This window comes from Vidua macroura, chromosome 20, assembly GCF_024509145.1.
Source record: "Vidua macroura isolate BioBank_ID:100142 chromosome 20, ASM2450914v1, whole genome shotgun sequence".
Classification (NCBI taxonomy): Eukaryota; Metazoa; Chordata; class Aves; order Passeriformes; family Viduidae; genus Vidua; species Vidua macroura.
Window position 1 is genome coordinate 6249118 of NC_071590.1, and position 11993 is coordinate 6261110.

The following is an 11993-nucleotide window of genomic DNA, read 5'->3' on the forward strand; positions in this document are numbered from 1 at the left end:
CCCGGGCCGGAGCGGAGCCGCAGCCGCAACCGCGGGCGGGCACCAGGTGAGCGCGGGCGGGGACAGCCGGCCCCGCTCCCCTCATCCCCTCATCCCTCCCTCATCCCCTCCATCCCCGGCGGGGCTTTCCCCGCGGCCGGGGCTCCGCTACCGACCCGCGGCAGGTGAGGGAGCGGCGGGGAGGCCGCGGGGCTGGAGGGGTGAGGGGAGCGGAGGGACCGCGGCCGGGGCCAGCCCCTCGCGAGCGGTGGTGCCGGTCAGGCTGTGTCACCCTGGCGACGTGAGAGCTAAGAGTTAATTTTGAATTAGTTCCTAATGAATTGTTGGTTATTTGCCTGGCTCTCGGCGTGCCCGCCGCCTGGGGTTGCGGTGCCCCGTGCAGGCGCTGTGTGTGGTGCCTGCGCTCCTCAGAGCTGTCAGGCGGCTCCGAGCTCTGTGGATTCCGTGTGAGGGGCAGTGCCCGGCACCGGTGAGAGCAGCCCCGGTGTCCTTTACCCACTCCCAGCCCGCAGCCAGGTGTCCCTGCTGTCCTGCAGGGTCCCTGTGATGGAGAGTCCCGTTCTGCCCAGCTCTCCTTGCTCTCGGCTGCAGTTACACGGCCCTTTCATCGTACTCTGTGCTGTTGTTTGTGACTAGAGATGCTGGGATTTTACAGTCCAGGATTCTCCAGGCCAATGTATAACACAGTTTACTGCCCCTCTTCCTGGATGTTTCTCTGCTGTTCTAACACAGATTCACTGGAATTTACTGGATGTTGTGTCTTTTCCCTCCGTGTCCACACAAACCTTTCAGTCATCTGTGTCCCTTGAAGTTGGTGATGCAGACACTGCTAAATCAGGTCTCATTCTACCCCAGTTCCTCTTTAAAAAGGGGGAGCCTTCTAACAAAGCACTTCCCAAAGAGTTACCTTTGATCAGGAGTTTGTGTGGGACTCCTGCGATGAGTTTGTACATCAGAACCTTGATTAAAAAGCCTTTGACTGTATAACCATTATGTAATTTTTCGTTGCTATGTAACTTTTTTGGGGTTTGTAACCTTGGGGTTTGTAACTTTGCCAATATTGGTGCAACTTCAGAAGGTATTTAAGAAAAAGTTTTTTAAACCAATATGGAGAAGTTGAGAGAACAGCAAAGCCTTGGAAAGCTTTTATAAATCTTAGCATCAAGCCCAGTTCAAGGGTTGCTATCATTCTCTGGGGAATGAAGCCAAACAGGCAGGGCCAGCTCATTTACTGAGGTTTTCTGCTGTGTGTGGAACAATATCTGAGCTGTCCCCAACAAAGCTCCAGGAAGCATCCCTGCTTTTAAATGACAGGTGGAAGAACTGGAAGGAAGCATTTCTGGTAGAGTTGGATGCTGCTGATGTGATATTTGATTTGATGATAATTTTGTTTATTGGTGGTGTTTTCCCATTAACTGTCTGTTGATCTAGACCTAGATGTATTTGAAAGTGAAATGGAGGCATTTGCTTAGTTTAAATAAATAAATTCTGTAAATTTAATGAGAGATTTAACAAAGGAATATTTCTGCACATGGTTAAAAATAATTATTGCACCTGCTTTGAGTGCAAAGAAAAGAATCAGCCCAGGTGTGGATGGGGCTTGGAGCAACCTGGTCTTGGGGGTGGAACTGGATGATCCTGAGGGTCCAGTTCAACCCAAACTATTCTGGGATTCAGGTGGATGTGTTTTCTTCATGAAGTGCAGAGATTAACTTCTGGTTTTCTTTCAGGAGGACTCTGCTCCTGTCAGCACAGCTCTGTTTCACTGCTCCCTGGGTGAACAGGTGAAGCCAACCTAGAGAGGGACTTCACTCACCTTTTAATGAACGTCACAAAACAGGTTCAACTTGTCAGTCATTGATCTTTTTACTGCCACTAAGCTTGTTCTCAAATTCCTGGTCTCATGATGGTCTAAACCTCATTACTGAGGGGTTGTTCTGTGTGGATGTTCCAATGGCAGAGAAGGTTGTTAATCCTGAGCAGAACATAATTAATGCTGTCTCATGGCTTTTTTTTTCTTAAAGCCTGGTGTCATATTGAAGGAGATTATGAAAGAAGGAGAAAAAATCTCTTTTTCTCAGCCTCTAGATCTCTTAGGAAAGAGGCCCTTTTTGGTGCAGTGCCAAATGGATGAACTTACCCCAAAAACCCATTCTGTGGTCAATAATGCTGATACAGGTAATGGAGTGAATGTTGTTTATTCACACTACACTCCATTTAAGTGAAATCTATGAGACATCCTTGAAAAATGCAGACAACACATTTTTGGTCAATCTTGTGTTCTTTTTGAGTACTTAAAAAAAAAAAAAATAGAAATAGCAGCCAAAGCAGTGGTGTCAAGTGGCAGCTTTATAAATAACACATTCACAGGAAACACAGGCTCACCCTCAATTTTTGACTGTGCATCTTACAAATTCTGTTCTGCAAGCTCTTTCTGGCTAATAATTTGTTTACCTCCTTAAAGGAATCCCTAGCAAAATAATCTTTCGTTTATATTGTGTCTATTCTTTATTTGTGAGGCATAGTTGAGTTGTTTGGATAATTAATGATGTCAGAATAAACGTTGTTTTAGGACAAATATTAAAATTGTTAATAGGGTGTGGCCCTTCAGGAGCACTTCCATCCTTATTTATCTGCCTGTGCATTGGACTGGGGTGGAAAAATGATTATGAACTGTAAAGAAGAAAAATTAAATCCCTCTCAGAGCTGATCCCTCTTAATGAGCTGCAGCTTAAATAAAAATGTTTAGAACTTCACAGTAGCTTCTTATCTATGTTTATTAGGGTGTTAAACACGATCTAGATTTCATCTCCAAATTTTGGGGAAAGAAGGCTGTGGCCACTCCCACAGAATGTGGAGATTTTGGTCTGATCAGGTCTCTATAAAGTCCCTGTTTTGCTCAGGAGCATCCCAGCTCTGTCTGGGTTCACTCTGAACTCAATATTTCTTTTAAGAGCTGGGATCTAACAGTGCACAATGGCTGTTAGCAGAATTATTAAGGCAGATTTTTAAAATTTTATATCATTTTTTCTTGCTGATTTTGAGGGGAAGCATCCTTTAGTTAATAAATAAATATGCCAGATGTGCTTTTGCAAATAATCCCCCTCTTTCTATATGTTATAGTGATTTGAGAGAAGGTTTGGAGGTGGATAAAGCCTCTGGTGGTGGAATGTCTTTGTTAGGGAGTTGTGATGCTGCTGGAGACACCCTGGGAACAGGGATTTTACATAATGCAGTGTGAGGAGAGCAGCGGGCTTCTCTTTGCTAGTCGGCTCTTTCAATTATTATTTTTATCGTGCAGTTTGTCAGTGCATTTTCCCGTGGAGGATGGACGGAGAAGCCTTGGAGGTGTTAAATCCGACTGATAATTAGCAGCGTGCTGAGGAGAGTTAAATATTCGTGTCTCACGCGCGCGTCCGTGCGTGGTGTGATGTGATGCAGCGGGCAGGGAAACGCCTGCTGTCCCTGGCTGCTGAGAAATCCCGCTTTTCCCATTTCCCAGGGAATTCCAGAGCCCAGCCGAGCCCTCCCCGTGCCCGTCCCCGCTGCCGGCGAGCGGCTGAAGGTGACAGACGGGGCCGGGTGTCGCCGGTGTGGCACGGACGCGCCCCTGCATCCCGCCCCTGGCAGCGCCGTGTTCCTGCATCCCGCCCCTGGCGAGGGACAGGCTGGGACAGCGGCCACCCAAATTCTCCCAGCAAATGACATTTTCCTGCAAAGCCGCGCCGGAGCCAATCGCTCCCCGCACCGTGCAGCCAATGGATGCCGGGCTCTTCCAGCCCCTGCCAGCGGCTCCGCGGCTGGAGGGCCTTGGACCAGCTGTGCCAGCGGCGTTCCTGCCCGCAGCCCTTTGCGGGGGTGCCTGGCATCCCTGCTCCTCCTTCTCCCGGGAATAACGCTGCCGCTGGGAGCGCTCGGGGTGCCGCGGCCGCTGCGGGGAGCGCGCCGGTGATTGGGGTAATTTGGGTGGTTAATTTGGGTCTCCCTTCAGCACTGCCACGGCCTCCTACCCAGCAGAGCTGCTCCCCAGAGCCAGAGGGATGGTGGTAGTCACGGGGCAGAACAAAGTGAGTGCCACCCCGGACGATGCCATGTCGAGCTCGGATGCAGAGGATGATTTCCAAGAGCCGGCCACTCCCACCGCCAGCCAGGCAGGACAAGCGCTACCTCTGCTGCCTCAGCAGGTAAGAGCTCACCTGGGACGGGCATGACCACGGCAGCACAGACTGCTCAGGTGCTGAAGAATTCGGGATTTCGTTGTGGATACTCAGCTCGCTTAACACGTTTGAATAAAACTCAGTCTCTTGAATGTATTTGAGTAGCTCGGCAGCTTCACTTACAAGTTCCATCCAGGTTTGCACTTGAGACATGCAATTAAATGTTTATTCTGGTACTTAAGGCAGCCTGGGGTGTGATAGTAAGATTTTAGGCCTGATGTAAACAAATGCAATTTTTTTTCAGTGTATAATATAATCTGGTTGTGTAAAGGAAGCAGCAGATCCCAAGGTTGACCTAAGATTTCTTCCCTTTTTTTTTTCTCTCTGTGTAAGGCTGGGGAAGAGGCTTTGTTTTGTTCTTTCCTTTCCCCAAATGAGCCAAGAGGAGGCATTAATATCTTAAATATCTGCCACTCCAGATTAGTGATTTCTGCTGTTTCAGATTCCCAGCTACAATTAAACCACTCCCTGATTCCTCCCAGCAGCCAAAGCATCCAAATTTTTACCCCTCAGAGCTCCCTGACCTGTGGCAGTGGGGCAGGAGCCACGCATTTGTCCAGGTGGCAAACTGCAAGTGCCTTTTGGGAGCTGTGCCCGTTGTCACCTGCAGAGGACTGGCAGCTCCTTTCTGATGTCCTGGTTGCTTTTGCAGTTCCCAGAAGTTGTCCCACTGAACGTGGGGGGGATGTTTTTCACCACCAGACTGTCCACGCTGCGCAGGTACGAGGACACCATGCTGGCAGCCATGTTCAGTGGCAGGCACTACATCCCCACGGACGCTGAGGGCAGGTACTTCATCGACAGGGATGGCACCTACTTCGGGTATGTACACATCCTCAGGGCAAGCTTTGGAAGCTCTTACTGAAAGCTTATTTTTAAACTTGTTTTTAACAGTTTTTTTTTTTTCCTTAAAGCACAGTATTTAATGTTGCACGCCGTCAAAGCATCACAGGAGTAACTGCAGTTAAAAAATTCTTTGTTGGTTGTGCAATGGGAAAGGAAAAACAAGAAATGCCTTGAATTTGTGCATTGTTTCCCCTAGAGTATCTCCTTGAATTTGTGCATTGTTTCCCCTAGAGTATCTCCTTTCAAGGTATCAAGTTGTTTTGATGGTTTAAAGAAGTGCTTGGAAATAGGAAACTCCTTTGCACAGCACTGGGTTTTAATTGATACTCAGTATCTGTAAGGAAGAGCGAATGGAAGGAATGAATCTAGGATTCTTAAACAGTTGAAAATATGATGTTTGTATGATAAGTGCTAAAATATAGCACAAACCTTTAAAGAATTTCTTTTTCTAATTTTTTTTTTTGTAGTGCCATGTTCCTTCACCTCCAGGATTCCTCCCTCAGTGTTCAGCTTTTATTTTATTTTTAATTACCCTAACCATGACTACTAATGCTATGTTTGAATTGGGGTGAGATTGCTAAAAAAGCTGATCAGTGTTCATGGGTTCAGGTCTTTGCCCAAAGAACACATTGCAATTTATAAATTTCTTGTTGCTCCTTTATAGACATTTCCTTATTGCCTTTAACAGAGAAGCACTGAATTATTTTCAAAGCACTTTTGGGTTGTACCATAATCTGGGACAGAGATAGATCAAGCCACTGTGTTTATTCTAAAATACTTGTCTTTACATGAGGCAATTGTTGGAAAATCAATTGATTTGTGATGTTATCAACCTCAGTTGAAACTACAGCTGGAACAGAGAGCCAGGTTAGCATGTGCTGTATTTGTTGTCATTCTAAGATTGCAGTAATGTTTCTTTAATGTGATAAGGTTTTCTTGGTTAACACTTATAAAGTGATTTTTTTTTTGTTTATTTGATAAGGGTTTTGTTGGTTCATACTTATAAAGTGATTTCTTTCCCTGTCAAAAGATCTTGTTGCTGAACAGTGTTTCAGAACTATGAGAAAATGTTCTCTTTCTTTTTAAAAAAATCTGATTATTATTCTGTAAATGGCCCTGATCTGTGATGAGAAACCTCCTTTGCAGATGTCCCATCCATTCAGCTGGATCTGTGTGGAATGAAATGTCCATGAAAATGATTCTCTAGGAAAATGCAAAAGTTTATTTTGTCCCAGACCTAAATTTGAAATGCAGTGACCACAATTTCTTTCCCATTAAACACTCTGGCCTCTTCTGTGTTATAAATGGTTTCCTCCACACTGAATGTTTGGTTTAAAATCCACTGATATTTTTTCAAATGAGTTTTGAGATCAGCTGAGGCAAAATGTGAAATAATGGCTTGGAAACCTGAACGTGGCAAGTGGTTTTACAAACAAATGTTGGGAATATGGCTCATTTATTTCAGTTACTGTCTCAATAGAGCAAACAATGACTATCCAGCATTCCCTGTCCTTTCCCACCTGCAGCAGTTTTGGCAGAAATGTGTTTGTTAATGATATTTTTGCCCTTTTTTTCTTTTAGAGACATACTAAACTTCCTACGATCTGGTGACCTGCCCCCCCGAGAGCGAGTGAGGTCAGTGTACAAGGAAGCTCAGTATTATTCCATAGGACCCTTGCTAGACAATCTAGAGGATATCCAGCCTCTTAAAGGAGAAAAAGTTAGACAAGCTTTCCTGGGCCTAATGCCATATTACAAAGGTAAATAAACAAAGTAGCACTGACTGTTTCTTCTAGTGGGATTCCCGTGTTAAACCTGGTGCTTTCAGTCTGCTCTCAGCTCCCAGACTGATCCCATTGCAGCTGGGAAGTTTATTCCGTATTTTTAATGCCGTTTGGATCTTTGAGGTCTCCACATCCTGCTGCATCCCAGGGTGGGGAGTTCTATGCTTAAAAGGGAGCAGGATTAGGCTGTAATGTTATTAAATGAGAGGGTTTGTCTGCATTTGTTCTGTCAGGACTTGCAAGTGAGGAAACCTGGCCTTCTAGTGAGGCCAGATAACTTGGGCATATCATAAGGCCACCAAGCTCACCAGATAACCAAGACTGATTTGATTATTCTATATTTTATATAATTATATAATATATAGTAATTATGCTATTATATATTTATTTTTATATATTTTATATAAGGCCACCAAGCTCACCAGATAACCAAGACTGATTTGATTATTCTATATTTTATGTAATTATATAATATATAGTAATTATGATATTATATATTTATTTTTATATATTTTATATAAGGCCACCAAGCTCACCAGATAACTGAGACTGATTTGATTATTCTATATTTTATATAATTATATAATATATAGTAATTATATTATTATATCATATATTTATTGTTATATATTTTATATAAGGCCACCAAGTTTATCAGATAACCAAGACTGATTTGATTATTCTATATTTTATATATATATATAATATATAATATTTTATATATAATTTATATAATTATATAATATATTAATTTATATATTTTTATATAATAAGGCCACCAAGTTCATCAGATAACCGAGATTGATTTGATTATTCTATATTTTATTTAATATATATTATATAAATATTATATATTTTATTATATGCAATTATTATATATAATTATATGATAAAATATAGTATTATATGGTATGTAATTATATTATATATTGATATATATAATTTTAAAATATAATAAGGCCACCAAGCTCACCAGATAACCAAGACTGATTTGCTACATGCTGCTGATATCATGCTGAGGACAAACTGCAGTGAAACATTTCACATGAAATAATTGCTTTTGATTCTTTTCCTGGGCCATTCGTTGGGACCCTCAAGTCTTTCTCTTTTCCAGACCACCTGGAGCGGATAATCGAGATAGCCAAGCTGCGAGCCATGCAGAGGAAGGCCAGGTTTGCCAAGCTGAAGGTGTGCGTGTTCAAGGAGGAGATGCCCATCACTCCCTACGAGTGCCCCCACTTCAACTCGCTGCGCTTCGAGCGCAGCGAGAGCGAGACCAAGCTCTTTGAGCACCACTGCGAGGTGGACGTGTCCTTCGGGCCCTGGGAGGCCGTGGCCGATGTCTACGACCTCCTGCACTGCATCGTCACCGACCTGTCCGCCCGCGGCATCACCGTGGACCACCAGTGCATCGGCGTGTGCGACAAGCACCTCATCAACCACTACTACTGCAAGCGCCCCATCTACGAGTTCAAGATCACCTGGTGGTGAGTGGGGGCTGAGGAAAGGATCAAAGGACTCCCAGAGGGCAAATGTTCTTCCAAGGTCGCCTGGAGGTGAGTTGTGGCTGAGCAAAGGGATGAACGGACTTCTAGAGGACAAATGTTCTTTCGAGGTTGCCTGGTGGTGGCACATCGAGGACTTCTAGAGGACAAATGTTCTTTCAAGGTCGCCTGGTGGTGGCACATCGAGGACTTCTAGAGGACAAATGTTCTTTTGAGATCGCCTGGTGGTGGCACATCGAGGACTTCTAGAGGACAAATGTTCTTTTGAGGTCGCCTGGTGGTGGCACATCGAGGACTTCTAGAGGACAAATGTTCTTTTGAGGTCGCCTGGTGGTGGCACATCGAGGACTTCTAGAGGACAAATGTCCTTTCAAGGTCGCCTGGTGGTGAGTTGTGGCTGAGCGAGGGGATGAACGGACTCCCCGAGGATAAATGTTCTTTCAAGATCACCTGGTGGTGAGTTGTGGTGGCACATCGAGGGGTGAGAGGACTTCTAGAGGACAACTGTTCTTTCAAGATCACCTGGTGGTGAGTTGTGGCAGAGCAAAGTGATGAAAGGATTTCTAGAGGACAACTGTTCTTTCAGGATCACCTGGTGGTGAGTGGTGAGTGTGGTGGCACTTAAAGGACACTTGTTCTTGGCAGTTGCCTTGCTGCTCACATTCCTTGGGATCAGCCTGCTGGCAGGGGTTGGGAAAACCTCTGGAAACTTGAAAAAGCAGCCTGAAATCAGACTGTTGGCTCAGGTACCTTAACGAGGCACAAAACAAAATCACCTCATGCAAAGGATGGAGGGGAGTGGCGGAACATCTGCTAAAAGGTGCCACCGACCGCGTGGCTTCAGGATGGAATTGCAGATTTTTCCTGCATTTTGGGAATCTGGGGTGCTACTAAAGCTGACATTTGAGTTTTACCCTCTTAGAAATGTTTTCGTTCCTCCTTCAGCTTTATAAAGTTTGAGTCACACCCAGCACAAAGATTCTGGAAATGTCATTTTGATGTACTAGGTACTTAAAATAAAAAAATGGAGTATTCCTTATATATTATTAATTGTTGTCAGGGTTAAGCTGTATTTTCTTTTTTAATTAAGAATCAACGTTGTGAATTATAATGTTGTACTTCAATTATTTCTGTTGTTATCAAAAGGAATAGCAGATCTGGAATATATTCCTTAATGCTTTTAGGAATAATAACTGTTCATGGAAGACTTGTGCCTGTTTTTAGCCTTAGAAATTTTAAATGTTTACAATATCTACAAAAAAAAAAAAGCTCTTTAGAATCAGGTCATTTACAAAGGCTTTTGGTAAATGAGAAAACCCTGTCTGTATGTTCCTATTAGCAGTAGTAAGAGAATATTTAATGTATATTATTTTATTACTGACTCTTTTTACATTCTGTGATATTAAACTTTATTTTAGACTTAAAGTCAGATGATATTAGACAAGTTTTTTTTTGCTAATGCATATTTTTCTGTGCTGCTATAGCTTTTTTTGCCACCTTATCATCTACAAAACCACTTTTCCACCCTCACACTCCCAAATCCCTGTGTTTGTGAGCAGTAAATGGTCTCCTGTCCATTTGAATATTGGAGGAATGGTGGGACAGTTGAGGGATATTTATTTAAAATTAGAATTGTTAACTATTTTTTACATTGCTGTGTGTGAACAAAAACATGACAAGACCAATGTTTTTAACATTCCCTTTATATCCTTTGTGGAGTGGTTTTTAACAGGGAGCAAAGGGAGCTCTCATATGAAGTGAGATGGCCAATTCCACAGCACATGAAATGTTTCTGCATCTGTTTTATCCTTGTGAAATAGGAAGGGAAAAAAAGAAAATAATAATAGGAAAATTAAAAAAAAAAAAAAAGGAAAATAACCCTTATGAAGCACTCAAAAATGACATGAAAATGTGTTTATGTACAGCAGCCACTTAATGGCTGCTGAGCTCAAGAGTTTAAAAAAATATCTAAAAATAACTTTTGGACTTGGTGTAGACTTTTAACTTGAATACTCAATATTCTGCACAGGGATCTGAAATATTCCTTGCTGACCTTCCATCCTCCTCAGAGAAAAGTGAAGGTGCTGCCAGCTTTGGTCTGGGAAGCCTTTGTGCCATACACAGCTCCTCTGTGGTCCTTGTGGGGCATGGGCTGGATTTTGAATTTTTATTTTAACCTATAATGAGGGATCAGTTTGTTTGTTTGTTTCCTAAAAAGATAATTACTGATATAATTAAAGGTTTTGTAGCTTCATGTGGAATTTGCAAGCCTTGGGAGCCCTCGTTGCCAGGTTTACCCTCACTGCTCATTGTTTGGAGGTGACAGGGGACGTGATGAGGGGGATGATGGAAGTGGCAGCAGGGAAGAATTCCTGTCAGAGCTGCTTGTTCCCATTGCAGAGCTGTTCTTGGTGTTTGGTCTCAGCTCTTGTGCTGTGTGGGGCACAGAACATCCACCCCATTTGTGTGAGCCCTCCACTGCTCTCCCATTTGCGAGTAAATCCATCGCGCTGTGGTTCTGGGAGACCACAGGGTGGGAGAACCCAGTGGCTGTGGATTGCAGCAGTGACAGGTGAGTCCTCAGGGTCACACTGCTTCAATCTGCTTTACAGCACCTTGATGGCACAGATGGATCTCTCTTTTCTGCATGGAAAAGCAGAGTGGTCACTTGGGACACAACTGCCTGGCAGGTAAGGGCAGATTTCAGAGCAGACACCACAAAAAAATGATCCCTTAACTCATTCTAAACTCTGGGATATTCTTTCACTTCTTTTACTTCTTTCAATTCTCTCACTTCTTTTGATGACTGCTTTACCCTGGATAATTTATAAACCCCACTGGCTTTAAGTTGTGGTTGGCATTACTGAGCCCTGAAAATGTTTTTAGGTTTTCAGAGGACCCAAGATAGTTGTAAATTTTGGGCTATTACAAAAAAAAAAACCCTCCAGTCTTTCATTATCTTTCTGCAAATAACCTGATTTCAGAGGATAATTCTGTTCTGTTACTATCTCCTGTATATAATTCTCTAACTGGAAATCACTTTCCAGAACAGCAGTTCATAGTCATTTTACTTACACAAGCTTAGTATAAGTTTACCTCCACTTTCACTGTGACTTTTATAAATGGATTTTGTTTTGCTGAATTATAAATTGTATGTGTCTATGCATTGTAACCCGTAATGCCTTTGAAAATCCAGCCTGGATGCTAATGATCAGGGTTTGGAATTATCTCCAAATGTGTTTTGTTAGTAATTATGTTGATGTGTGATATTCAATACTGTGAGTACTGCAGTATATTATTTCTTAATACTTTTGACTTTTCAGTTCAGGTAATATATAGTCTGTATGTTTTTTATTTCAAACACATAGAACAAAATGCGGATATAAAGGTTGTGTTGTGCAATAAAAGATTATGATACTGAAAACTTGGAATTGTGGCTCATCTGGTCTGCAGCCACTGCAGTGTTTTTCCTCACTTTCCCTGAGATTTGAGTGTGCTTTGCCTGACTGCAAATGAAAATTAAGCCAGGAATCTCTGTCCCGGGCTGTTTTAATGGCATTTAGGTGTTCATCGCCAGGAACAGAGGCACCGGTGCAGTGGCGCTCGGGGCCACCGGCCGGGGTCAGATCAGTGCACTGACT

At 43.1% G+C, this 11993-nt stretch overlaps 1 protein-coding gene across 3 annotated transcripts; it reads left to right on the plus strand.

Moving 5' to 3' along the window:
- The first annotated feature begins 63 nt into the window (after window positions 1-63).
- On the plus strand, window positions 64-11902 carry KCTD7 (potassium channel tetramerization domain containing 7). 3 transcript variants are annotated; one of them, XM_053995866.1, is made up of 6 exons: window positions 64-164; window positions 1731-1840; window positions 3992-4184; window positions 4870-5039; window positions 6645-6823; window positions 7962-11902. In XM_053995866.1, the coding sequence occupies exons 3-6, from the start codon at window positions 4041-4043 to the stop codon at window positions 8336-8338; spliced, it is 870 nt and encodes a 289-aa protein (XP_053851841.1). In that variant the 5' UTR covers window positions 64-164; window positions 1731-1840; window positions 3992-4040; the 3' UTR covers window positions 8339-11902. The 3 variants fall into 3 exon arrangements, with proteins under 3 accessions (XP_053851841.1, XP_053851839.1, XP_053851842.1); XM_053995864.1 differs by lacking the exons at window positions 64-164; window positions 1731-1840 and adding an exon at window positions 1946-1965; XM_053995867.1 differs by lacking the exons at window positions 64-164; window positions 1731-1840 and having other exon boundaries at window positions 3698-4184; window positions 4920-5039.
- The last annotated feature ends 91 nt before the right edge of the window (window positions 11903-11993 follow it).

Coding starts and splice junctions, on each gene's coding strand:
- KCTD7 (XM_053995864.1), top strand. CDS start 1,946: ATGTTCCAATGGCAGAGAAG. Junction 1,966..3,991: donor ATGTTCCAATGGCAGAGAAG/GTTGTTAATCCT, acceptor GTCTCCCTTCAG/CACTGCCACGGCCTCCTACC. Junction 6,824..7,961: donor CCTAATGCCATATTACAAAG/GTAAATAAACAA, acceptor TCTCTTTTCCAG/ACCACCTGGAGCGGATAATC.